At 40.0% G+C, this 27,557-nt stretch overlaps 1 protein-coding gene across 18 annotated transcripts in view; it reads right to left on the bottom strand.

Annotated features, from left to right (window-relative positions):
- The window catches only part of TCF4 (transcription factor 4), a 366,728-nt gene that overhangs the window by 56,764 nt on the left and 282,407 nt on the right, over positions 1 to 27,557 (bottom strand). For all 18 annotated transcript variants that reach the window (XM_082640215.1, XM_082640221.1, XM_082640207.1 and 15 more), the window contains one exon: positions 1,569 to 1,674. In XM_082640215.1, the coding sequence (XP_082496341.1) occupies positions 1,569 to 1,674 (106 nt within the window). The remainder of the gene's footprint in view (positions 1 to 1,568; positions 1,675 to 27,557) is intronic.

The raw sequence follows: 27,557 nt of genomic DNA on the forward strand, positions 1-27,557 counted from the left end.
AGGCAGACAGAAGAAGTCTATCCTTCTGTCCATTTTCTCAAGGAAATTCAGCTTTGAGTGATGAGTCCTTGAGCTGGCAATCTCTATAAGCACCGGTAGTGGTAGCATAGTCTCTCTGACTGGTCATAAAAGAGAGGCGCTGGTGCCCAGGTGGCCGCTATCTATAGCTGAAGGGGATACAGCTTTTGTCATGGCACAGAACACACCCAAGTGACATACCTGCTGTTCCCCTGGAGAGAAAGGGACCTCGAGGACAGGTCACAAAGATAAAAGACCCTGGTCAACAGGAGCTCCATTACGCGTGGAACCAATTCTCTCTATTCCCGAGGGATCCATTCGATTCCATTTTATAGATTTTCCAGGGAATTTCGCATGTGAACTAACAACTCAAAAGAGCTAACACTCTGAAGGGAAGGGAAACAAACCCCTTTGAAACAGAATGACTTTGGGTATGTCCACTGTAATCTAAGGGAGATGCCAAGCCACCTCCCTGGGACTTGCTGCCCCAAGGGGCTCTCCTTCCCGTGACATGGTCCTTCCGGGAGGAGCACGAAGAAGGAAATCCCATGGCACTTTGCCAATGCAAAAAGAGTTAAGTCTACATACAGGGGTTCTTGGTGAATCCCATATCTGAATTTCAGAGTATTAACCTGGGAACAAGATCATCACATTTTGACAATACGTGTCCCAGGGGTATAGGGAATGGAGCCTTAGCTGCATCCTTTGGACGGTCTCCTCTCATAAGCAGCTGTTGTCATTTCAACCATCTTGGTCTTTTCTAAGCAGCAGAAAGAGCTGTATTACCAGGGGTGAGATTATAAGCTCGGGGAACACACATCCATGTGCACTGAATTAAATGCACTGGACAATTACATGGATGAAATACACTTTACCTACCACGAACCTGTAATTTTCTATATTTTTCTGGGAAAAAAGCTGGGTCTTGGGCCCTCAATCCGTCAGTATGTTGGAATAGAGCTTTTGCTGTGTAATGAAATAATATTCCTGACTTTAGATAGGTCACTTCATCTTCAATGGGACGCTTATTCTTACCTATAAATTAATAAGTGGCCAACGTTTTTACTGATAAGAACAGATACTAAACTTGATCTTAGCCAAAAGGCCGAAAAGTGATTGTAAGTGTCCAACATTTTTATATAAAGGTATATATGAGGATGATTTGTTCCTAGGAGGTTAAATCCGGGATGCTTAAAATACACACTGAACCAAAGCTCTTCTAAACATACAAACATACTCTTCTCGGGAAGTGAAGACACAGAAATGATCAGTCGTGGAAGACCATCCCCCAAGAAGAATCCGTTCTAAGTAAGCAAACCAGACAAATCTTAACTCATGATCTCTCAAGAGGCTTTCACTTAAAAAATAAGTCTTAGTGAAGTTTTCATTAATTTATTTTTAATGAATTCAATTCCTAAAACAGAGCGTGACCTTCAGTGTTCTATACTTGCCTCCTCTTCCATTTCTTGAGTAACAGATCAGCACTCTTCTGTCCCATATATGACACGAAAAGACCCGTGGATTTCCCCTCGGACGAGGTGGTGTCTTACCTTGCATGAAGAAGGAGCTAGGGAAAGTGCTGGCTGCTGGTTTCGAGGAAGGGTAGCCTGGCGAGTCCCTATTGTAGTCGGCAGTGCTGGCTGACGGAGCATAAACCTGGGGAACAAGAGCCCATTTAGTTTTGCTTGCTGCCTGGACCAAAGCATCTCAAGGTCCGTGACTTTACAAGAAGCAGGCACAAAAGGCAAAGTTTCTACCACAGGTCCATCCTAGATCTGACCAAACCCTGAAAACACTGCCCCTTTCCGAATACAGAAAATCAAAAAAAGGCCAAGTAGGTTTGTGTGAATGGAAAACCAGGTGTGATATTTTCCAGTTACAGGCAAGAATATTGAGAATTATGTCTGGTTGTAAATATATTATATAATACCCATAGGGTTGTCCTGGGAGCCTAAGCATTCTTCTTTTGTTTTTTTAACACAAATGGCCCATGAGCATGTAAAAGGTAAAAAGAGAAACACCTGCCTCAAGCTTCTCCCGTTTTGTCTACCTTTCAATTAAAATTGAAAGAGAGACAGAGAGACAAAAAAGACAGATAAAATGAATGTGCTCTCCAGATCTCAGAAAGTGACAAACAGAACTTGGAATATTAAATTCCCATAGTGTTAGCTTTTTGTAGAGATGCATGAAAAGGGCCATTAAAAGCCCAGATCTACACAGACCCCCGACAATCAGTGTGTACACAGGAAGGGGGAGGAAAACCCTCATTTATAGTTCTTTTTATCTTTGGATGTTCAATAAACTTAAAAACTGCCAAAATCCTAACTTGCTTACATTCGTTTACTAATACTCAGGAGACTTGGGGAACCAGTGCTTTATAAAAATAGCTTGTGTATTTTCTTGTTTATGTTTGCTTTAAAGAAGACAGCACAGTAGAAAAGCATACATTCATAAGGTATAGTTTAACTTTCACTGGGTTTCCCCCTTGCCTTTTCTGCTAAATATAATTTTTTTTTAATCCCCGTTTCCTTTTGCTCCAAAAGTTCCTCTCTCCAGATGGTCGGAGAGTCTGAAACGCTGTCATCCTCTTGATGAAAATGGATACCTTCCTGCCTCCAATTTGAAGCGGGCGGCTCACAAAACTGGCAGTGAACCTCTGGTGATATTCACAGGTCACAGGAAAAGAAAAAAGAAATCCACCAATAAAAAGGCAACTGCAGGGTTACCAAAAAATAACTCCCCCCCCTTTTTTTTTCACAGCGCACATGGAATAAACACCCTGAGAAAAATTATATAATTGTTCTCAGAACACCAAGAATCACGAACTAAGCGCTAATACAAGGTCTAGGATTTCACAAAGGATAGGGCCACAAAGACAGATGCGGGAAAATATGCATACACATGCATACATCAAATAAATGCTACATATGCCCCACAGTGCCCTTGAAACTGGGAGGTCCTGGAGACTGAACAAAACAAAAATAAACCAGAAAAACCCTTGCACACTTTAAAAAACAAGGATTCTTCCTAAATCATGAAAGAATCTAAGCCCTATATTTTTCCTGGGCTAGATTTCATTTATTTGATTTTTAAATTTTAGTCATATTTAAAATGTGTAAACAGCTACTTGCTTCTATTTCTACAGGGCTTACGATAAGGGGAAAACTTTTTCAAGTATCTTTTAGGGATAAAGAATAAAACATAAGCCAGGAATCCCAAAGCAAATCAATACTCTAAGTTTATCAAGCAAAACCCAGTATTTCCTTGAGAATTATACAACTGACCAACAGTTTGGAAAATACTACTAAATGTATTAGAGGTCTTGAGATTAGGCTAAAAGATGAAAAAAATATTACCTTCTAGGGAAAGGGGAAATTGAAAATTAGATCATCTTATTCTAATGACAGATGAGCACAAACAACTATAATATACCTACAGACTATTAGTCTGACAGGTTCCCGGTCAATCAGTATTAATACAAGCTAAGTATACTATGTATTGCTCCCAAATTTCAGAAATCAATATATTCACTATAAAACTGAAAATAAACTCTCCCATATTATTAAATCACCTTCTGTTTTAAAACAATAAAAATAAATTCTTTTAGGATCATATATAATTTTAATTACATATTCTACTACATTACCCTTAAACATGTAGTATAATTATTATATAAGTATATCAAATACATACCATTTGATGGCACCTAACAAGATTCATCTTTTTCCCAGATTTGGGTAGAATTATTTGATACCTCTTTTGGGAGGTAAAGACAAATCTTTGGTAATTTTGCTCGTATAAGGAGGCTACTTGGACTGTAAATTATGATCAAGCACAAAGATCTGAGAATAAGCACACTTATCCCAAATTCAGAAATACTGCCTGCATAAAAAAGAGTATCTATGGGGTTAAAAAAGTTTTTAGGCTATATCATACCACACAATTTCTGTTTTTCTGGTGTAGCCAAATTAAGATTCTTTAGATAACGTGAAAGCCTTTGTTAACAAGAAATCGAACACTGTTTATAGCTTCTTAAAAAAGGCAACTTCTGTATATTTTATAAATTTTCTTCATATTATAACTGATCAGGTACAATGTTATTCCCTCTTAATTCATATACTTCATCTTTCTCATTCGGAAGTTATTTTTAAGGTAAGTGCTCTATATAGTTGTTTATATAAATAAATATCACATAGAACTATTATATTTTTTAAAGTAGAAGGAATCAAAGATTTAGCTCAAACCTGTCCCCCACATTTTAGTTATAAGAAAATTCAATAATGGAATGGTCAAAGCAACTGCTCAAGATGGGCAACTATCAATTACTCTTTATTTTCTACTACTTAATGGTTACTTTCTTTAAAAATCTTGGTGGAAGTATAAGATGATATTTGTGAAGACAGAGTGATGACTTCAGTTTATCCTTAATGCTTTAATTTTTAGTAGTGTGGATGACCAGTAAGCTGCCTCATTATTTTATTTCAGTCAACTATTTTCCCAATCTCTTAAACGACTTGAAAGTACGGGTTGCAAGAAGGTATTTAATAGAGATACTAAATTCAATAAGAAAAGCTCACATCCACTTAATTTTAATTATTATACCCTAGGTAAGTAGAAAGATGACTTACACATTTGTTAAAGAAAATAGATTTTTATTTAACAGAACAATAACAAACACCCCAGATATCTTCAAATGACTAACACAAGAAAATCAGTCCAATGGAAAATGAAATACAAATCCCAAACTGCAGCTTGTATTGTAGTGTATTGAAGTGACTCTGTCAAGGAAACATGAGGAAAGACTAAAGGGAAACAAAAATCGACACTTAGTTTTCTTCTGATAAGGTATCTGAGATCAAGGTGACCTTTGGCATTCCAGTTCCTGCCACAAGAGTAACTAAAGAAGTGTGAAATTTTTGTTGCAAAATTGGAAATGGGGAAACTTGGCTCAAGCTCAAAGGCTACAGCCCTTTAAGTGAACTATTTGTTTATAAAAGCTTCATGGAAGGGCTTCCCTGGTGGCACAGCGGTTAAGAATCCGCCTGCCAATGCAGGGGACATGGGTTCGATCCCTGGTCCGGGAAGATCCCACATGCCACGGAGCAACGAAGCCCGTGCATCACAACTACTGAGCCTGCGCTCTAGAGCCTGCACACCACAACTACTGAGCCCAGGACTGAAGCTCGCGTGCCTAGAGCCCATGCTCCACAAGAAGAGAAGCCACCGCAATAAGAAGCCCATGCACCACAATGAAGAGCAGCCCCCGCTCGCTCTGCAACTAGAGAAAACCTGGGTGCAGCAACAAAGACCCAACGGAGCCTAAAATAAATAATTAATTAATTAAATAAAAAAAGCTTCATGGAAAACTAATAGCTAGTGAATATTCAAAGTTAGCACCATTATCTTTTCTCCTACAGTCCTGAATTTAAAACAAAATCAAAAATACAGAAATTCTGAGCTTAACAAAGCTCTCTAGATAACAGTAAAGCCTGAATAAATAAAAATTCTAAAAGTTCTCATTTTACAGATTTAATTTTTGTTGTAATTTGAGATGTATTACTAGGGCACATTAGCTGTTCCAACCAATGTTCTGATTATCATTTGTGCCATCATCAAAGAAACAATGTGACACATTCTTTGAAATAGAACCTCTGTCTACTAGAAAAGAAGAAAACCAAGCAAACACACAAAGCAACGAACAAAATGAAGGGAGTAGAATGCATATTCTACCTTTTCCCTTTGAGGTGCTCATTTTTATCTGTCCTGGCATGTCAGTTTCACTTATGGAGATTTTTAAAAATAAGAATGATTACCATTTGTTCAGGGCCTCTTGTGGAATAGCTTTTCTGCCAGGAGCTCCATACACATTATTTCTAATCCTCATAAAAATCAAACAAGATGGACATTATTATTATTATTATTATTATTTTTTTTTTTTTTTTTTTTTTTTTTTTTTTTTTTTTTTTGCGGTATGCGGGCCTCTCACTGTTGTGGCCTCCCCCGTTGCGGAGCACAGGCTCCGGATGCGCAGGCCCAGCGGCCATGGCTCACGGGCCCAGCCGCTCCGCGGCATATGGGATCCTCCCAGACCGGGGCACGAACCCGTATCCCCTGCATCGGCAGGCGGACTCTCAACCACTGCGCCACCAGGGAGGCCCAAGATGGACATTATTAATAGTATCATTCCTATTTCATACAGCTGAAGGATGGTAGAGAGGTCAGATGCACTGGCCCAGACAGGCCTGGGTCTAAGTGCCAGTTCCATCATTTATGAGCGAGGCAACCTTGGACCTGTTACTTTACCCTCTCTGGTCTTCAGATTCCTGCCTGTAAAGAGGGAATGACAGTGCCTGGTATGCCAAATCCTTGTAAGAATTAAAAGGCATAAAGTGTATAAACACAACTAGAATAATACCTGGCACTTACTAAGCATGTAAAAGAATCAGATAATTGTGTTAATGTTGTGCTGCTATTTTTTTTTTTAATCTGGACAAATGTGACTCAGGAAAGTTAACCCACTTTTCCAAGTTAAAAACTCACCAAGTGGTAAATGAAAGATTCGAACTAGTCATCAAAGTCTATGTTCTTTCCATTAAAAAACAATTTCTTGATCTTAAGAGGCAAAAAAGAAAAGATATTTTAGCTATGAACACAAGGCTGTACTTTGGCCATGGTTTAATAGAAATATTCTTCTGGGGTCTCATAATTACCTTTTAAGAACATAAAGTGTGATAAGGCATGTTGACAGTAAAACCAATATATGTTGGTTACTTTCTTCCCAAAGTGGGAAGCTGAACTCTGGAGCGGATAAAGAGAAGTGGTTATAGCTCATGTATCATGAGGTGTGTAACTGAGTGGGGTTGAGTGATAGCCACTGGGCTGTACAGTAGACCTTTAACATTCATTAACATTACTACCTCTTTGTGATCTGCAAGTATCCTCTGAATAAATAATTTCCAAAGAGAACCAGTTGAGAATAACTGAAACATTGTAATTGAGACTTTCAGATCCTTAAAGAGAGTTACTGTATGCTCCATAATGAGTAGAAAATAGCAAAGCACAATTATGCCTCAGACGTCCAAGTGCTGGCGAGGCTGACTCAGTAGCTCACACCTTGGGAGATTTCACAAATATTCTAAACTGTGACAGTTAGACACTCAAATGCCAAGAGTTTATGGTGTGCCACTGATGTTCACAAACCTAGGCATATGCATTGATGCCTCCCAGCATCTAATGGGGAAAAGTACTTGTAGGGGGATCAGCTCACTGCTCAGGTGACTAACTGGATTGGACCTCAACTCTTACTGTTTGAAGGACAGGGGTCACAGTAAGAGAAAAGAATGGCTATAGGGCAGTGATGCCTACCCAACGGCCTGGACAGAGCCCAGGGCTCCTGACTTCTCATCCAGTCCTCCTGGCACTCTCCTTCCTAAAGTCCTTTTTAACTTTATAACTTAAATATTCCAATGGGTAGTAAAACGGCATAAAAGGTTAATAAGCAGATACAAGTAACAGAGCTGGATAAGTTGTCATAAGGTTTACAGGTAGTGAATAATGCTCAGGAGTATTAAGAAGAAGGCAATACACAACCCAACAGTGCAAAGAAGAACAAAAACCAACTACAGAAATAAAAATTAATCATCTGACATATTTTCAGTATATATTACCAAGTCAAGGAATATTTACTAATGGAAAAAGATCCTATTTCATTTCCAAATGATGGTTAAAGGCCACTTTGCATTATTATCACATAAACAGGAAATAAGTTTAGAGATAACACAAATGTTGCAGTATATTGACAAATAGATGGATATTTAATTATACATGAAAAAAAATTCCGAGGTATAATCTGTTGCAATTGTGAAGATTTTATTTCCATATCAATCACTTGAAGCTTTTATAGGAATTAAATAAATAGTTCTAAGTGCCATAAAGTAACTCCCAATAAGAAGAGTTTTACTCCTCAAACTATTTTTATTAGTAGTCTGAAAAAAATCACAATTATCTAGACATGTATAACATGTACCATTCATGTATATGATATTCATATTTTATTTCTACTAACAGCAATGACCTGTCTTCACTCTACCATAGTGCATCACAAAAAACAAATGAAAAAGAATATGGATATGAACCTCCAAAAGAAATTCCTTGAGTATGTAATATATTTAGAACATAAGTCGTTTTGAGCATATATCCAAACACTCCATGACAAATACTACATATAACTTTTCTACCCTTCCGAATATCAGTTGAGTTTTGATTATCTGTTCGTGAGTATATTAAATCTGAAGCTAAACTCTACAAGTGAATTACAGCCAAGAATTTTATCCTTCTCAGCCATGAAATTTCCTTTTCTATGTTAAGTAGTAAAATTGTAAGAATTTTAATTCCCTTCTTTGCATCTCTATCTATCAAATTGTGTAACTCAAAGAAATTAAAAGACCCAAAAGAAAGCAACAGAAAGGAGAAGCAGAGATCTGAGTGATCTATAATGGACCAGAAGCACATAAGCACGCAGGACAGGCAGACTGTAGCCCATGCACTTTCGACCAGCATGCTCAGCCTGCAGCAAGCTCGGCCATGACACAGTAAAAAAGTGAGCTGGACCCATGATTAACCACAAGAGCTACAAAAACACCTGACGTTCTTTATGGCCAGACAGTTCTACCTTGTTCTTTCCTTTCTTCAAATTAAAAGGCAATATGTTTTTAAATATAGCTAGTTGCAGTATATTTTTCAAATCTCTAAATTTCAACCTATTAAAAAAGAGTCTGTGTAGCTTAAAAATTTACAAGGAAGGAAAAAAACTTTGCTTTAATTAAAAATAAAAAACAACTAAGAACCACTAATAATTGTATAGCAATATTACTGTGATTTAGATCTACATAGTGTCCCATGATTTTACAAGTATTTTACAAGTATCAGTGTGTTATCACTGCAAACATGAGGCAGCAAAACTGTGAAGATAGGTATGATTAGGCTCACGCTGTTATGATATCATAGAGGTACCACACATACGATATTGAGATATATCATAGATATAGAACGTTTGAGATTTTAAGCTGTTTTCACCTATTATCATGCAGCCATCTCAGTGATATATGCAGGGAGTTAACAGTTAAAAACAAAGAAAAGAAACAATTTATTATGGTATTATAACTTAACACCTTCTAGAAATGGAAAGGGATCTGGTCCCAATGCCTGCCAGACCAAGCTCTTGTCACTGTTGGCATGACAAAGTGATGCCAGTGATAAAAAATAGCTAACACTAAATTTACTTAGGGCATGCCAGACACTCTTCCAGCAAAACTGTACATATCCTCATTTTGTCTTGACACCAACCCTATTGTTTTATCATCCCAGTTTTACACAGAAGGAATTTGGAGGCATAGACACATTAAGTAACTTGCTCCAAGTCACATAGCTAGTTAAGTGGAAAAATTGACATTCAAAATCATGTCATCTTGTTTGGGAGTTTTTTTTTTCTTTCTTTTTTTTGCGGTATGCGGGCCTCTCACTGTTGCGGCCTCTCCCGTTGCAGAGCACAGGCTCTGGACACGCAGGCTCAGCGGCCATGGCTCATGGGCCCAGCCGCTCCACAGCATGTGGGATCTTCCCGGACCAGGGCACAAAACCATGTCCCCTGCATCGGCAGGTGGATTCTCAACCACTGCGCCACCAGGGAAGCCCCTGTTTGGGAGTTTGAGCTTTAACATGATCTCTTGATCGCTAAGGGGCTTCTCTCCAAGGTGGTCACAGATGCCTAGCTAAACCCAGATTTGTAGAATTCTGGATCCCCTTTACATACTCTAAGGCCATGTAGCAGACAAAGGGCTGAGAATGCTGTTTGGCCCGAAGAGAAAAACACAAGATGACCTCAGTAAGCAGAGCACAAAGAAAGTTCTTGTGCGCTACTACAAGGAGGACCGTTCATCTGTCTTTCAGACCTGAAGCTGAGCCATGTAGCAGCAGGACCTAATACTCTTGTTTGACGGTACTAAAAACAGAGAGAGGCAAAGAATCTGCTGAGAGTTACACTGGGGTTTAGCGGTGGCTAAATACCAATATACTAAACTTTTTTTAAAAATAGAAATCTCTGCCCGACTTTTATTTACTTTTTAAAAAATAAATTTATTTATTTTATTTTATTTATTTTATTTTTGGCTGAGTTGGGTCTTCGTTGCTGCGTGTGGGCTTTTCTCTGGTTGCGGCGAGCAGGGGCTACTCTTCGGTGCAGTGTGTGGGCTTCTCACTGCGGTGGGTTCTCTTGTGGAGCACGGGCTCTAGGCATGTGGGCTTCAGTAGTTGTGGAGCGTGGGTTCAGTAGTTGTGGCCCACGGGCTTAGTTGCTCCCCTGCATGTGGGATCTTCCCGGACCAGGGATCGAACCCGTGTCCCCTGCATTGACAGGTGTATTCTTAACCACTGCACCACCAGGGAAGCCCAATATATTAAACTGATGAAAAAAACCCCACCACACTATTACTTAAGGCATTCATGTGAAGTGTGACTACAGTCCTGTCTGTGTGTACCAGCCTCTGGCTCCGAATATACGTCTTTTTATTTCTACACCTGCAGTGAGTGCTCTTGCTCTTGGCCCTGACGGAGCAGATACTGTATGTTTGCTATTACTTTCATCGTGGTGTATCACGGGAATGCCCACTGCCAGCATTCTGAGCACCTTGGCCCTCCCTGAGAAGGCCTTAAATTGATTAAGTTACACCTGGCTAAAGATCTCTTGGAATACTTTACTTAATTGCATAAAATTTGGTCCAGGTGAAACCTGACTTCTTCCTGGTTTCATTCCTTATGTTACTTATTCACAGGGGAACCGGCTTCCTGACCAGCCTTAGGATCAGCACAGATAAAAGACTGTAGATATTAAGCCCATCACATCTCTTTAATATGTTTTGAACACCTAAGTTGTTTCCAAGCTTTTATTTATTGAATGTTCGTTAGAAATTAAAGGTAATGTTAAGAAAAATGTGATTTATTATTTCTAGTTATCTTCAATCATAAACAGATGTAACTAAATTATTTCATGTCTTTATCTCAGCTGTCACATCAAATTCATGACTATCAATTATTTCTAATGGGTCAGCTCCCATCTCAATACTATTTTTTCCTCTTTCACTACCAACTGTTTGCTTTATTTTTTTTTTAGGTGATAACTATGGGGTCGTGAGGAGGTATTGGAACATCAAAATACTGTTGGTTATATCTGCCAATAAAGAACTTTGTGACCTCTGATGACATGGTTTCATCAACTGAATGAGGGCAGCATGTTTTCAGGATGAAAACAAATTATATGATTCCACAATAAAGAGGAAAATTAATTTTAGGTTTATTCCGATGTTGATTATTGTTGTTTCTTCTATACTCTGCTGAAGGCTAAGAAGGCCTGCTGAGGATGGTCCATCACAGAAACAATAAAGTTTAAAAAAGTGTTATGAAAAAATGTGCAGGTGTGATTGTGTGTGTGTGTGTGTGTGTGTGTATGGTACCTGGCACAGAATAGGCCCCAGTAGTTACTAAAGGCACACATGAATGAATGAATAAACACATCGCACACAAGATACAAGTCAAACTAAGAATAACATCATAAGGTAGAGAAAGATAAACATTCATTGGTTCTGCCAAAATAGATTTTAGTACATTTCACTTCTTGATGTGTTTTAGGGCTGAGCTGTCTTTCAAAAGTGGAGGCAATTACCTCTAACGATCCATATTTAAGGGTTCTAAGAGGACCATTTCCCGCCCTTTTCCCTTTGAACCTAAGGTCATAGGTTGATGCCTGAGGACTAGAGCTCACATCCTTCACTGAATGTTAATAGGTGTGATTTTTAAAAAGGGATCTAAGCTCAAATAAGTTTGGTCACTATTGGGGTAAACAAATTAATACCATTGCAGCAGACCTTAGTCAACGTACAATACTACAGGAGGTACAAGTCTACTTCCCTGGAAATAATTCCACGTCACAAACCCACTTTTCAACACAGCTCCAATCATCTCCCATCTTGGGAAATGCTTGTATAGTCTGTTAGCAGTTATTACACTTTGATGTGATAAGGTCTCTAATCTTTTCCCAGGAACTAACTTTTAAGAATGAGAGCGAAGTGAAGAGGGGATGAGGGTACAGAGAGGGCTTTACCAGAAGGGAAAGCAGCACCAGAGAAAAATGCTGATTACTTTATAGTTTGATCTTGTGCAACCCTAAATGTGCCATTCCTATTCCTCCAATCCCAGTGTGTTTAGGGCTGTGTGTGTACAGCACAGACGGCCAAAGGGCCATCATTGGTAAGTACACATTCCTTCCCGGAAGCAAGAGGGACCAGGAAGAAGGTTGTGTCAGACAAAAGCAGAAAGACACTTTCAAAAGCAGAGACCCAAACAAGAAGGGAAAGGTGATGAGAGCAAGATTCTAACAGATATTAGGACAAGGGGAAATTTCAAAAGAAACACAATTCACAAAAGGGGTTATGTACTTCTCTAGATACACCTTCTTTGACCTTGAACTTAATTGTATAAAAGGAAATTTGGTGAAATTCTATGATTAATCATCATAAAAAGTTGATATTTTCAAAGTATTTTAAATTACAAAGACTTTCTACATCCATTACATTATTTAATAATCACTTTGAGACTGATCGCCTACCCAAGTGGTCAACTATCTCACCCATCTTATACATTAGGAGACAGAAGCTGGGAGAGCACCTTCTCTTCCCAGTAGTCAAATGACTCTAGGACAGCAGGAGAAAGGTTATAACCTAGGTCTTTTTTGTTGCTGTTGTTCATACATTATTGTGTGAAATTAAAAAAAAATTTATTTTACTGAAATATAGTTGATTTACAATGCTGTGTTAATTTCTGCTGTACAGCAAAGTGACTCAGTTATGCATATATATATTCTTTTTCATATTCTTTTCTATTATGGTTTATCACAGGATATTGAATATAGTTCCCTGTGCTATACAGTAGGACCCTGTTGTTTAACCTTGGTCTTTTCACTGCAAATCCCAGATCAGAGTTGTTAGCACTTGATCAGAATATCCTTCCAAATCACCTATGGTCTAAAGAATCTGGAGATCAAGTTTTCATATTAGTAAATGGTACCTACTAACGTTGAGTACAGTTAAAGATGAATTCTAGGCTGGTCTTCGAAGCATCAAACTTAACACTGGGTGCTTCAAACAGCTGCCTTCATCTTCTACTTACCAAGAGAATTGTTAAGAATACTGAATTTCCAATCTGGTAAAGTTTTGAACAGGAATCACTGCCATGGTACACTGTAAAACTATTATCCCATCCTCCCTTTCACAAAGCTGAAAAAAGTACAAATGATCTTTTTTTCTGTCAAAACGTATGGCGCTAAGTACTTTCAACTAAAAACAAAAGCATGAAATAATTACCAAATGTGTAACTCTGTGGCACAGAGTGAAATGAAAAAAAGAGAAGTATGCAAATTGTCAACCTCTCTGTCCAATCAGCCAACTCTCTTTATCCCTTCAGATACCTGCCCCTCCTCCATACCCAGGGGAAACTTTCAGGTAAAATCAACCAGCAATGTTTCACTGTCTTAACTCACAGCAGAGCTTCTAGATGCTTCGGTACATAAAAATAAATAAATAAATAAAATAGGAGGCCAGAATTTTCATTAGAAGCTAGCTGGGAGATTTCAGACATATAACAATCAACTAGAAAATGTATGAAAGTGAGTATAGTTTGTACTAAATGTTTACACAAAGGAAATGTAAAGGAAATTATTCCATTAGGCTAGGGTTATTAAAAAAAAAACCTCAAAGACTGGGCAATAGAAGACCAAGTGACCAACAATAAATAGGTCATATCTTCAAGCACATTTAAAATATAATTCAGTTGACTTTCTCTAATATTTAAATTCCAGACACTTTTGCATGCGATCTAGTTCTTCTTAATTTTAAAGATATACAGTTTAAAGCTCTGCTACTGGCTATTTCAAATATTTTTCTGGAATAACAAAGGTATAAATAAATATAAACAATAGTAATTTCTTTAACAATAAAAATTACAGTAAGAATGCCCCTTTGATTCCTTTCCAAGAGGTGAAACCTTTTATAAATAAATTACTTTGTTCAATCATTTTGAATCTTCAAAACAGAAATGTAAAATCCAGATGATTGCTCACGATTAAGATAAGGGAAGCAGTTTAAAATTCTCAATGTTGAAGAACGTAATAAAGTTTCTCTTATAAGAGGAACACAGCAGCTTCACATAATAAAAGGCTTAGAATTGATTAGAATTATCTTTTTTTTTCTTCCTTGATAAATTACTAACTGGTGAAAACTTAAGAGAAATATACAGAAAGGTTAAAAAGAAGCAAGGGATGTTTCCTTTTTTCCTTTTCCTGATGGAGAAACATCCATTAAATATATACTTCTTTGCTTACATAATTAGGACATATTAGATCCTCTGTCAGGAACTTTCCAATCTCTAGGTAGGTAGGTAGATAGACAGACAGACAGACAGATAGATGTATATAGTATGAATGTATGTATATGCAAGTTTGTGTATATGATAAAATTAAAGGTTTATAAAACACAGCCGCAGGTGGATAGGAAGGAACTACTTAATGGGTATGGGGTTTCCTTTAGGGGTGATGAAAATGTTTTGGAAATAGACAGATGCAGGGGTTCCTCAACATTGTGAATATACCAAATACCAATGAATTGCCCATTAAAAATGGTTAATTTTGGGCTTCCCTGGTGGCGCAGTGGTTGAGAGTCTGCCTGCCGATGCAGGGGACACGGGTCCGTGCCCCGGTCTGGGAAGATCCCACGTGCCGTGCAGCGGCTGCGCCCGTGCCGTGAGCCATGGCCGCTGAGCCTGCGCGTCTGGAGCCTGTGCTCCGCAACAGGAGAGGCCACAGCAGTGAGAGGCCCGCGTTATGTATCCTTCACAAAAAATATTAGTGAGGACCCATCTGCAGGGAGGTGGTATTCTAGGAGAAGAGAGGATCAACGATCAGCCGTACTTCTTAAGCAGTAAGCCTTGTCATCAGAGGCTAGTTGGAAAATGTAGGTAAATAATGCAGCCATTATCAAAACTGCTCTCTCACCAAAGTCACTCATCATCTCTTTGTCACCAAATTCAATCTTCTTCATTCTATCAAGGAAATGAACTTATGATTCTCCCTCATTGCCAAAACAGCTTAAGTGAGCTAACCAGCTATAGATAATGGTCCCCGATGGAGACCATCTTTCCAGTTTTGATTCTACCACTCATTAACTGACCACGGGTAGGTCATTCAGCCTCTCTCTCAATCTTATAATATTCATTTGGAAAATACAGATCATGACATCTGCTGCTACAAGGAGATGTGGTGCAAATAAAACCAGATCATGCTTTGAGAAAATACCTTAAAAAAATGGACCTCAACGTATCTAATTTGTATAGCATGTTCAGCACCTTAGTGACGCTTAAAATATTTTTTGATGGTGATGAGTCCATTTTCTTTAATGGAAAATTTCTCGATACGTAGACAACCTATTCAACTCTTTCTCTATCAATTACAAATGGGAATGGGAACCAGTGGTGTCATATCGACAGGAGCATAGACCAAAAAACTTCTGGGAAAGAATGATCTCAGTAAGTTTTAATCAAATATATTTCATCTTCTAAACTTTCCCAGCACTTTACTTTTAGAAATTTGTAAATTTTATGAATTATACAGGTCTTCCCTCCCATAAAATACTGTGGGCTCCTTAGGGAAAGAAGGTGTGATACAGAGGACATTCAATGAAATGACTGCCTACAGCAGGTGCCCAATAAGTATTTATTATACAAACAAGGGCAACAGCCAAAGTAAAAGAAGACCAATTCTTTCCTGCACTTACAAAGCTTATACAGCAGATTTTTGGCACTGAAGTGCCTTACAGAAGTGTATTTCAGGTATCTTTGTTGAGAAAAACTGTCCTCTGAATCATGAATGGCTTCTTTAAGGTACTGCACAATGGGGGTGAATCTCTGGCCTCATACCAGGAAGAAGATGTCACATAGAGATTACACAGATGTGAAAGATACTATGCTTCAGTTTCACAGATGTCCAGCACTGAATGTGTAAAATTTCTCAAGGAACCCATCCATGTAGAATTTATGGGAATCTCTGATGTGCTATATTTGTGATATCTGTTCCTTAGTTTCTGTGTCCAGATTTTAAAAATAAAGATTGCATGAAACTAAAACAAACAGAGAGTCAGTCTAAGACTTTAATTTTCCAAAAAAGATTGAGAAACTCAAACAGAAGTCACAGGCAGGTTAGGACCACACATCACCTTTGATGGTATTTTCTAATATCTCCATTCAATGGGAACTCAAAACCAAACCGGACTGGGATAAGGAGGCATAACACAGAGTACAAACCTCAAGCTACACTCATCACTTAAATAACTCTCCCCTTTCATCTGCTATCTTAATTCCTCCTATTCTTTCATAGATCTGTCCAGATCCCTCCTTCATCTGATTGATCTGTAAGGCTCATTTTACCCTTTGCGTGTCTTCTAACTTGTGTTGCTGTCTTCTGCTTTATATTTATGGTCTATTTTCCCAAATACACTCCAATCCCGTGGGTTGTAGGTGGCTCATTCTTTCTACCAGTCTCTCTGTCTGGAAGATGATTATTTTCCATTGATGATGGTGATGATGATGATGACAATGATGACAGAAAAAGCATCTTGCCATGGACTTTCCCCATTTCTTTATCTTTTTTTCCATACCCACTCCTCCAATGAAACTGCTCAAAAGCTCCTGGATGCCGCAGCCAAATGTCACTTTCACTCTCAGTAACATCTGACACTGTTGACAATTTCCTCCTGCCAGTCAAATCTGCTTTCCTTGGCTTCTGTGACTATGTCTTCCTGTTGTTCCTCCCATCTCTCTGGACTTTTAAATTCAATTACATCTTGGGCATATCCATTTGAAGGGCTCCTCATTACATCACAATAAAATCTGAACTCTTTAATGGGGTGCACAAGGCAACTTATGATCTAGCCGCTGTTTATCTTTTCAGTCCCATCTCTCACTATTATCATTGTGCATCATGAGCTCCAGTCATCCCACACCACCTTTGGATAACAGGATATGCTGTTCTCTCCCTTGATCTGGTTATTACCCTTGCATTTTGCCTGCTGAATTCCCATTCATCGGTGGACCTCACTTCCTCCAGGCCAAATGTGGGATAGGTACCCTTCTTGTGTGTACCTTCAACAGCCTGTACTCCCCCATCGATGCATTATCAGACTAAATGTAGCTCAGTTTACTTGTCTATCCCACGTCTGTCTTGTTCAGAGTCATATTTCAGCACTTGACTCAGAGTTAGCATCCAAGCCTGTTACCACCATTTGAGTGAAGGAGTTTGGAAAAGAACATTAAAATGTTTTCTTGGGGCTTCCCTGGTGGTGCAGTGGTTGGGAGTCTGCCTGCCGATGCAGGGGACGCGGGTTCGTGCCCCGGTCCGGGAAGATCCCACGTGCCGCGGAGCGGCTGGGCCCGTGAGCCATGGCCGCTGAGCCTGTGCGTCCGGAGCCTGTGCTCCGCAACGGGAGAGGCCACAACAGTGAGAGGCCCGCGTACCGCAAAACAAAACAAGCAAACAAACAAAAAATATTTTCTTAAACAACCAAAATAACACTTTCCTAAACAGAAAAGATGAAATCTCCCATCTCTCTCTAATTTCAAACTGATAACCTCAGGTGACAGTGCTGGTCCAAAGAACGGATAGAGGATGCCATCCAAGTGCACGTCAATGACTTACTCTCAGTGGGAGAAGCCTGAAGCTCTGGCTCTTTTTGTTCCCTAAATTCCCACGTGCTCTGCGCCTGTAGTTAAAGCCAGATGCCAAGGGACAACATATCAAGGAGAGAGGATACGGGGGCTCTAAGAACTCTGCAATTGTCCCAGGACTTAGACTCCCTAACGTTATTAGCTATCTTGAGTGCAATGTGGGAAAGAGAAAGCAAACTTCCACTACCTACAAGGCCACAGACCTCAGCAGTGAAAAACATCAGGAGCCGAGGTCACGATCTGTGCTTGGTAGTGTACAGCGGGGTGGGCAGGGCTCCCACCATAATGCCGAAAGAGGTAACTGTTCTTCTTCATGAGGTTTCTACCTGCGGTGGTTTAGCGCTTTGATTTAATAGGCAGCATCAATTTCAGGACCAGTTTCTTAATAATGATGCTTTTCTTCTGTTCCCCTCCAGTCATACCAAAGAGGGCCGTACCAGTATGACTGTTCCTAAGGTGATCTGTGGTATTTTCTAAAATAGTCTGACGTGAACCAACTGGGTCAGAAAATGCTAAGATTTGCATTTCCTTGAAATGTGATGCTATTTTTGAGCTTCTCATTGAAAAAAAAATTTTAACTGCAAGTAATTAAGTGTGGAGGAGCACACCAAAGGTGGCTCGCATTTAGGCACATGGTAAACTGATTTGCCATTGAACTGGGAGGTTAATATTAGGAGTGGGAAAGCCAAGCCGTGGTTTGTGTTTGTTCAGTGTCTCATACTATTTTTTCAAATGTCATGGGCTCAGCAAAACCCGAAACACATTTTCTCAGCACTTCTCTCTATTTTTCAACCCATATGTATTCCAAGAGCAGTTTAATTCATATGTTTCTGATTTATTTACATGCAAGTCATCAGAATGTTGTTTTGTACGAACTATTTGATGTCCAGGAAGCCTGTTGAGTCTTGCCTTTGAGGTTTTTTCCTTAGGATCAGGAAGCCATGATTTGCAAATAGAAAAAAAAAAAAAGAAAGAAAGAAAGAAAGAAGAAAGCTCATCAGAACCCCCAATATTTTGAACCTCAAAGGTTCAAAATTTTCTTCAAAAGGTAGATGGCATAAAGTCTGAGTACAATTCTTACAGTCTGCAGACTTTGTATTTTCCAGGTCCTAATTGACATTGCCCTTCTCAATGGTACTAATGCCTTCCTTGTGGACATAAAAGTACATATTTGCAATGTATGAACAAGAACAGATCCTAAAGAGATGCGAGGACCTCTTCAAAGATTAAGTAAATGCCTTCTGGAACATGGTATCTGGGGCAGGGGAGGGGGCTTCAGTATCCAGAGAGAGAGAAACGTTATCACTTTTCCAGGAGAGTCCTGAGAAAATGAGCACCAGTTTTCACCCCACTAGGGATTTCACAAGCATTCTCTTTCCTCAATTTATAAAAGTAACTCTGATTCAGTTGTGATCTGAGAGTTGTTTGCATACATTTAAAAAACACCATAACATAATTTTATAAATATTTCTCCCTTTGTAAGTAACTGCAAACTAAAAAAAAAAAAAAAAAAGGATACTAGTAATTTTTCGGACTTCCATGAAGCAAGTTAATTCAAGGATCCCTATATTCAGACTTTTGAAAAAGCAGGGTTTTTTTTTCTTAATAAAGATTGATACCATGTAGTCAGCACATGTAGGAGGGCTTTTATCTTTTAGCATCGTGTCTACATAAATTCAAGCAGTTTAAATGATACTGTAGAAGGTAGTAATAGTTTAGAAGGCTGAATCTGATTTTAATAGTAGTGATTTTTTAAAATAGATTTTTTAAAAAGAAATTGTATGTTAAAAAAAGGGTGGGCTTCCCTGGTGGCCCAGTCGTTAAGAATCTGCCTGCCAATGCAGGGGACACGGGTTCGGGCCCTGGTCCGGGAAGATCCCACATGCCTCAGAGCAACTAACCCCGTGCGCCACAACTACTGAGCCTGTGCTCTAGAGCCCGTGAGCCACAACTACTGAGCCCACGTGCCACAGCTACTGAAGCCCATGTGCCTAGAGCCCGTGCTCTGCAACGAGAAGCCACAACAATGAGAAGCCCGTGCACCACAACTAGAGAAAGCCCGCGTGCAGTAATGAAGACCGAACGCAGCCAAAAATGAATGAATGAATGAATGAATGAATGAATGAATGAATGAATGTATTTATTTTTAAAAAAAGAGAAAAAGGTTGGCTCCTCTACAAACGTTCCTAAATTTCAGTCCCCAAATCAAATTGATGCTGGGCAAGAAGCATGTACGTGGTCTCTAACACTATCACATGCCTCTGTAGTGTGTCCCTAAAATATAAACCCACATTTCCCATCAGACTCTTTGTCCTGTGTTTGGCGGGATAGATTAGAAATGTTGGTTAGTCTGAGCTGGGACTGAAAGATTTCTACCTATGCCACCTTTCAAATCTGAGCTATCTCTCTTCCCAAAAACTCTTTTCCATTTTCCCATTTTCAAAGCCAGAATGGTGTTAGGGCTGAGAAGATTCAAAAAGTCTTCTCAGATCAAATATCTCTCCAGCACAGCTGCTGTTAAGTGACCCAACATGTTCTAAGACAGGCTCATAGTCCATACACTACATTATTTTTCTATGAGTCCCCAAGTCTACACATTTCAGAAAGGCTATATATATATATATATATATATATATATGTATTTTTTTTAATCACCAAAATGGACTTCTCAATACATCCCTCTTTGAAAGCAGCTAATATAGCATGAGCAGCAAGTAGAAATGTTAAGTCTTAAGCTGTCAAGCTGAATGGTGACTTAAGGTTATACTCTGTATCCAGTAAATATCAGTCAAATAACTAAATAGCCACTACTAAAATATGTGACTAGAGCAAAAAAATTAATCACTAATTGCTATGAATTCAAACACAGCTCAGGGGACGAAATTTTATTAAATTGTAGGAAGATTACCAAGTAACAAAATATAATCATTATCAAGACTGTAAAAAAAAAAAAAAGAATCATTTAGCAAGCCAATTTGTATACTATATAGAGAAAGCTTGGGCAAAGGAAGACAGCAGCCTTCGGCAAATATCTTAAGACACAGTCAATACCATTGTAAAAATATGGTCAGTTTTCTCAACACAGTCATACAGACATCTCCATACAATTTAAGACAACAACTTAAAGTTTTCAGTTTTTACTACCTTTCAATGGAGATCAGCTCTCAGGTAGAAATAAATATAAAGAAGTGTGTCACGTACTATAATTAGGTTTCAATAGCTGGCCTTCAGAACTAATAATTTATCTCACATTTTAAGACCTTTTGGGGAGGACATGTTTTGATTTGATGGTCCTGGTTTGTTGGTTTTCCATTAAAAAGAAGGAAGACATTAACAGAAACATGCACTTGTGAGCTACCACATTATCTTTTTAAACTATATAAAGTCCTAATTGGGAGTAATATTTCGACATGCAACAGCTGAAGTGAAAAAGTCACAGCCTCATGGACTACCCATCTGCAGAACAGATTACAAGACATGTGAACTTGAGAGCATTACAGAAAAATGTTACTTGGAAAGCAAACATTTTCATGGGTAGCATTAAAAGTGTCTCTAATGTTCTTTTCCCCTCTTTGCCTCTCTGTTCCCCAGTACTAGACCTTCCCTTGGCAAACCCACAGATGCTATCCCTGCTGCGCACAGTAATGAGGAACCTCTCCCTGGGTACCCCCGACCGTCAGAAATTTAGTAAAATTTAGTCACTGCGTATGGGAGAGATGGGTCTCCAACTTCCCCCTTCTGAAGGGAAATGCTCATCCAGAACCTACACGCCCCAACCTGCTGCTCCACTGTATGGCTTGAGATGTATAGGAAGGTAGAACCTCAAAGAATTCCTGCCCCATGAGGCAGATGCTCAAACAAATTCAAAGAGATGTCCTGGATGAAACTCACACATGCACACATATTAATCTCGATGACTGCCATTTTTCAGCGTCGTTTCAATGTTTAACAACCTGAACTAATAGCCATTTGAAAGCATGTCCCGAGCTTCTGGAGGGAACCCACTCCCATCACCCATTTGGTGCTCAACTTTAGTAGAATTCTGCTCACCTCCATAGGCTGACCTGCTCTGGGATTTTAACACAAGGGTGGACAATTTTTTTTGTTTGTTTGTTTTAATTGAAGGTCCTTAATGTGGGCCACATGTTTCTGGCGGGGACGGGGAAGTGGAGAGGAGGCAGGGGCCAGGAATGCAAAGTGGTAGGGAGCTGGGCGGCAGGGGGGGTGGGAGAGGGGAAAGTGGGGAGGGACTGGATGATGAAAAGACCAGTTCCACAAGCGAAGCACATTAGCAACCCGGAGTGGAAAGGGCCGGAAGGAAAACCCACCCACCTCACCCCTGCGTTCATTCTATCAACCTGCAATTGCTGCGATCAAAACCATATGTCGGTTCTTCCAGATCTTTCTCACAGGACAAACATGCAAAGGGCCTCGGGCCTGGCGTTGCCATCAATGGTAATTGATACCAGATGAGCCACAAAATAGAAAAGCACACGCAAACGGCAACCTCTCTCGCCGCACCCGCACCTTCCAAAGCCCTGCTTGGTCCCTTGAGAGGGATGAAATTGCAGGTCTTGCCGGGCTGCTAAGTGCGCTGTGCACCACGAAAAACACGTGTACACCGCCGCCAGTAACCACCTGTAAATCAGAGGGGAAACGCAGGTCCTCTAGCCAAGAGCTGGGCCCAAAGAACAGGCCAAGGCGCAAGGTCACTCCAGGTTAATACAAGGTCATCGATCAGGGGGCTGAAGTGAGCACAGGTGTGAGGCAGATCACAGGCCTGCGTGCAGGGAACGGCCTCCCCCCCGGCCCCCGGCACATCCGGTCTGGAAGAAGCTATTCCCGCTAAGCCACATCTGCCTTCCTCTCCTCCTGCAAGTGAGATGGTGGGAAAGGGAAACCACTCCCCAATTACAAGGCAATTAGAAGAAATCTGCCCGGCTCCTTTTCTGAAGCTCTTTTTTGCATCCCATTGTTCTCACTGAAGGAGAAAAAAAAAAAAAAAAAAAAAAAAAAATCCAGAAAACCTGCAGAGCTGGAGGTCCTGGCAGTTGCGGGTTGAATGTAACACAGTAGGTAAAAAACATCCCTTATTTCCCCCAACGCTGACAGAACCGCAAGTAGCGCACGGCTCTCGCCTCCGCATGTATATATTTTCTTATTAACTCGATCGGGCAGAAATTTGCAGAGATTTGTTTGGATTTAGAAGTCACAACAAAACGTCAGTTTTACAAACCGAGGATCAGTCTGTGGTGAAGTGTACAGCTCTGGACCCGACCAGTCACTGCACACAGCTATTTGTTCCAATTCTTCTAGCAGCGCTTCTGAACAAACAACTAACTTATTCTAAACACACGCAATGGGTCTCATTTTCCTTCCTCCTGCCTATCCCATTATATGTGATATTTTAGTCTTATAGATCTTATGAAGTTTAAATATTTTCCAGATGGGACTAGGGAACACAGAACCCTGTAAACACTCTATGTTATAAAAAGGACCAACTGAATACTTTGAAACAGAAGAGGAAGATGTTAGAACACACTTCTTTTGCGAGCAGTAACCCTGTAAGCCAACACCGCAAACCGTAAAAGGGGAACGGTTATCAATTCTCTTTTTCTTTCCCCAAATTCTCAAGGACTGGCTGATTCATCCTCCTTTAGGTCATATCTATTTCTATCTTTTCTAATTAAAAACGTTTCCCCCCAAAGATGATTTAAGCTCCATGTACAATTCAATGCACCTCAATGGTAAGAAAGAAAACCCTGGTTGTAGCCTGATGATACATTCCACTGTCCCAGAGGGAAAATAAATCAGGCCTATCAATTCCATCCGTTTGCCCAGATTCTCAGTGGAACTCTCTTCCTCGAAGTGTGGCCACGAAAGCCCTGAACGAGGTGGCATTTTGCAAGGACCCTCAACCTAGAGGCAGTCCAGGAACATTTATAATGACGGCACCGATCCAAGAGAAAAGGCAGTGAATAAATGACAGGAGGAAAGGAACAAGGGCAGCAGATTAAAACGAAAGTTCTGGTGAATGCCAGGGGAAGAAAGGAGCAGAGAAAAGCAAATGGGCAGCACGCAAGCCAAAGCAGCAGAGGGGGGCTCAGAAGGGTGTCACATCAGGCAGGCTCGGGAGACCCACTCTGGGGAGACTCTGACCTTACCTGTGCTTTCCCTTGGAGGTCCAGTCAACATAACCCTGTATCTGAGCATCTGCACTGTTTAAAGTTCATCCTGTGGTGTTGTTTGCTGATTGATCAGACATGGCTGACAGCATCAGAACTGCAATCTGACAGACAAGGAGCAAGCGGGACCACAGCACAGAATTCATCATAGGAGGGAGAGAGGGAACTTCATGCTGGATATAGGAAAGTCAGACCCGCAGACATCTGCTGCGAGGCCTGGGGCTCGCCTAGGGGTGGGAGGGCCCAGGATGAGGCTGGGAGGAGGGCATGGAGAAGGGGAGGTGGGACGAGCCCAGCCACCCAAATGACCAAGCACGAGGCTTCCCCCTGGATGGAGCTGCATCTGGACCCCGTTTAGCAGCTTCCCTCTGGCCACTCCCAGTTCCTGTCACCTCCAGGGAATAGAGCAGGCTGCTCTCCCTGAAAGCCTTCTTTCCAGAATAAAAGTGGTGGGGTTTCCAGTTTGGGATATGGCAACTGTCCTTTCCTTTATTTATTTTTCAACACTGGTGACGTTTTCCAAAGGATACAGAAGGTACTCAGGAGAGGCTGGCTGACAAAAGCATCCCATCTAGATTTTCGCTGGGCTGGGGAATGGCCTCCCATTGAATGGAATTCTTTACCTATCTGAGAGCAGTAAAGCAAAGAAGTAGAGGAAGAGACAGAGGTTGAAGGTGTCTGGAAATAGTAAGTGAACTAATTGCTGTCAAAAATGGAACAGAGAGAAAAGAAGGAAAATAGCTAGGAAATAGGACGGAGAGAGGAACCACCCCCAGCCCTGGGTCAGAGAGGATAAGTCTTCATTCTGACCCAAGTATCTTTTTCTTTTCGGGCCAACAGGAGGTGCTGAAAGCAATAGTGGCTGGCCACACAGATCACCCTCTACTGTCCCCATCTTTCTCCTAACAGATACACACACACATACACACACACATATCCCTGAACCAGTCTACTAGCCCGCAAGGACAACTGAATTTACCTGCTCTCAATGTAGGATCACCCTCCCTCATGAATATTGATATGTAGGGTTTTCACCTCCAATTAAGGATCAATTTGAACACTTGCCTCCCTGTTCCCCACTCCCCGGAATCATGACTATACATCGTGGGGAAAAAAATTAGAAGAATTTCAAAATACAAACAGAATACCCCAATGCTCAGCAAAAAACATTACTTGCAAATTTCCTCTTTCCTAGCATTGTCCGTTAGTAGAATTTGGGGTAAGTCATCATGCTTTCGTTAATAATTACAGAAGAAGAAAAGATAAAAGGTGAAGCAAGGATACAGCAGAATGATTTTAAAGAGATGGATAAAAGAGGCAGGGAATCAGGTAAAATAAGGGCCACAGAGATCAGGTTATTAAAACTAACCAGTTAGGTGGACAGAAAAAGGAATAAGATGCTTTGGCTGAGGGGAAGGAAAAGGTTAATAAGGCAACAGGAAAATCAAGGCTTAATAAAAATTAATCCTTGAGAAACACCATCCCTGATCTAACGTCCATTTGGAGTGGTAAAATGGCAGAACAGGGTAAAGTAAGTCCATCTGGCTTAAAACGGAATAAAAATTCCACCATGATCTTCACCTCCAAAAAAAGAAAGAAAAACCTCATTTCTCCCCTTCATTTTGAAAACACGATTATATAGAACTAATTTGTGAAATCAAGCTAGAAAGACACAGCACTGCAATCTGAAGAGGCAAGACGAGGGAACCAGCGTCAAGGAACTGTACGTGAACATGAGAGTAACAAGGCAGGAAAAGAAATGAATGTAAGGGTTTGATGTGAACGGAGGAAGTGCTGGACAGAAAGAGAAGTCCGGGAAGAAAGAGATGGCCAGAAGGTCTGGATTTCACTCAGAGAAGAAAAATGAATGAAACACACTAGGCAAGGGAACAGAAATGACTGAACAAGAAAAGATGAAAATAAGGATACAGGAATGTGAAATGGGTGTAAAAGGGATAAAGATAGTGCAAAAGAGATCACACAGAAATTGGGAAAACAGAAGGCAGTTTGCTTGAAGCATTAAAAAAGTGTCTTAGGATTTACGGAATGACAAGCACAATTTTGCTAGAGGTATTCCATTTAAACCACCATCACAGGCTGAGACTATGTGAAAAAAAATGTCATGCGTTATTTGAATCCACTTTCCAACTTTAAAACATATCCCTAATTTCCAGGATCTGTTTGCAAATGCATGAGACAACAATAAAAATATTACACAAGGACCTTACTTTCTCCACAATTTTGTGTCAGAAATGAACCTACGCAGTGCAAGTGATCGCTTTGTGACACTCTTCATTATCTATGGCATTCAAGGTCCACGTTCTCTTAAAGGAATATTCGTGCAAGCACCTTGCCCCAGACCAAAGGAAATCTTATGCTCTTCGTTCAAACTGCTGAAGTTACCCTGGAATCTGGGAACTAGATATTTTAAAGATCAGTCAAGAAAATGTCACTGGAAGAGATGGCATTTGCAATGGGAGTCCTGAGAATCTCAGCAGCCTTTCGAGCTCCTGGCCTGGGTTTTCTTTTTTAACTCAGCAGAGGCTCAAGTTGGTTTCACTGATAAGCCAATAATTGCACATTTGGTGGAAAAGTCTACAGCTCCGTAAAGCGGGGAGGGAAGCACGATGACAGCCGTTTCAGGTGCGGAGACACAACAAAAACAATACAGAAAGAAAATGTTTGCTTTTTAAGTCAACTGAGATGTCAGTACCCGTTAATAAATCTATCTGCTAAATCTACTCTTATTCATGTGGGACATCACCAATTTAAAGTAAAATAAATTATCTTTAATTAAATGAATTGTCCTCTTCCTCCTGCTATCATCCCCAATTATTACATTCTAATCAGCCCTTTAGGGAGAGAGCAGGAGAGAAGGCTGAAAGGCACACTGACTAAAAACAATTTCTCTTTCTGTCAAGTGATGAAATTTTTATCTTAATTATTGGTTATAACTGTAATTTTTGGATATAAGTAATGAGAACTATAAAAAATTTGTCATTTATGGGGGAAAACACTACGTGGCCACTTCCAAAATCTCCTTGCACTTTTTCCTCTGTGAACATTTCAGAACTTAAAAGAAGCCATTCCAGACTGAGCAAATGACCTATTTAAACCTAATATATTACTTTTATTTCCAGCACAAAAGTGCCAGTTTTAATTAATACTTTAAAACACAGAGCACTAACGGAATGCCAGCTCTGTTATTTTTAGACTGTGAGGCTTTCCACAACTGGGATTACTGAATGGTATCGACTTATGTTTCGACAAGAACAGCACAGACACGTTAAATGTTAAGACATGTAGCTGCATAAAAGGAAGAGGCTGATCTACTTACAAATATTTAGTGACTCTCTCTGTCCCAATTCCTGGCTCCCCCATATCCCTCCTTTCTTTCTTTTTTTTTTAAACTGCACCCAAATTCCAAAAAAAGCCATGTGGGTTTCAACCTAGCAATCTGTATGAAAGATACCCCATCATCAGCTCTCACTGATGCAACAGTGCCCCGCCCTAAAGAAATGGTGAAATCAACAG

Source organism: Mesoplodon mirus, assembly GCF_964341445.2.
Source record: "Mesoplodon mirus genome assembly, chromosome: 13".
Taxonomy (NCBI): domain Eukaryota; kingdom Metazoa; phylum Chordata; class Mammalia; order Artiodactyla; family Ziphiidae; genus Mesoplodon; species Mesoplodon mirus.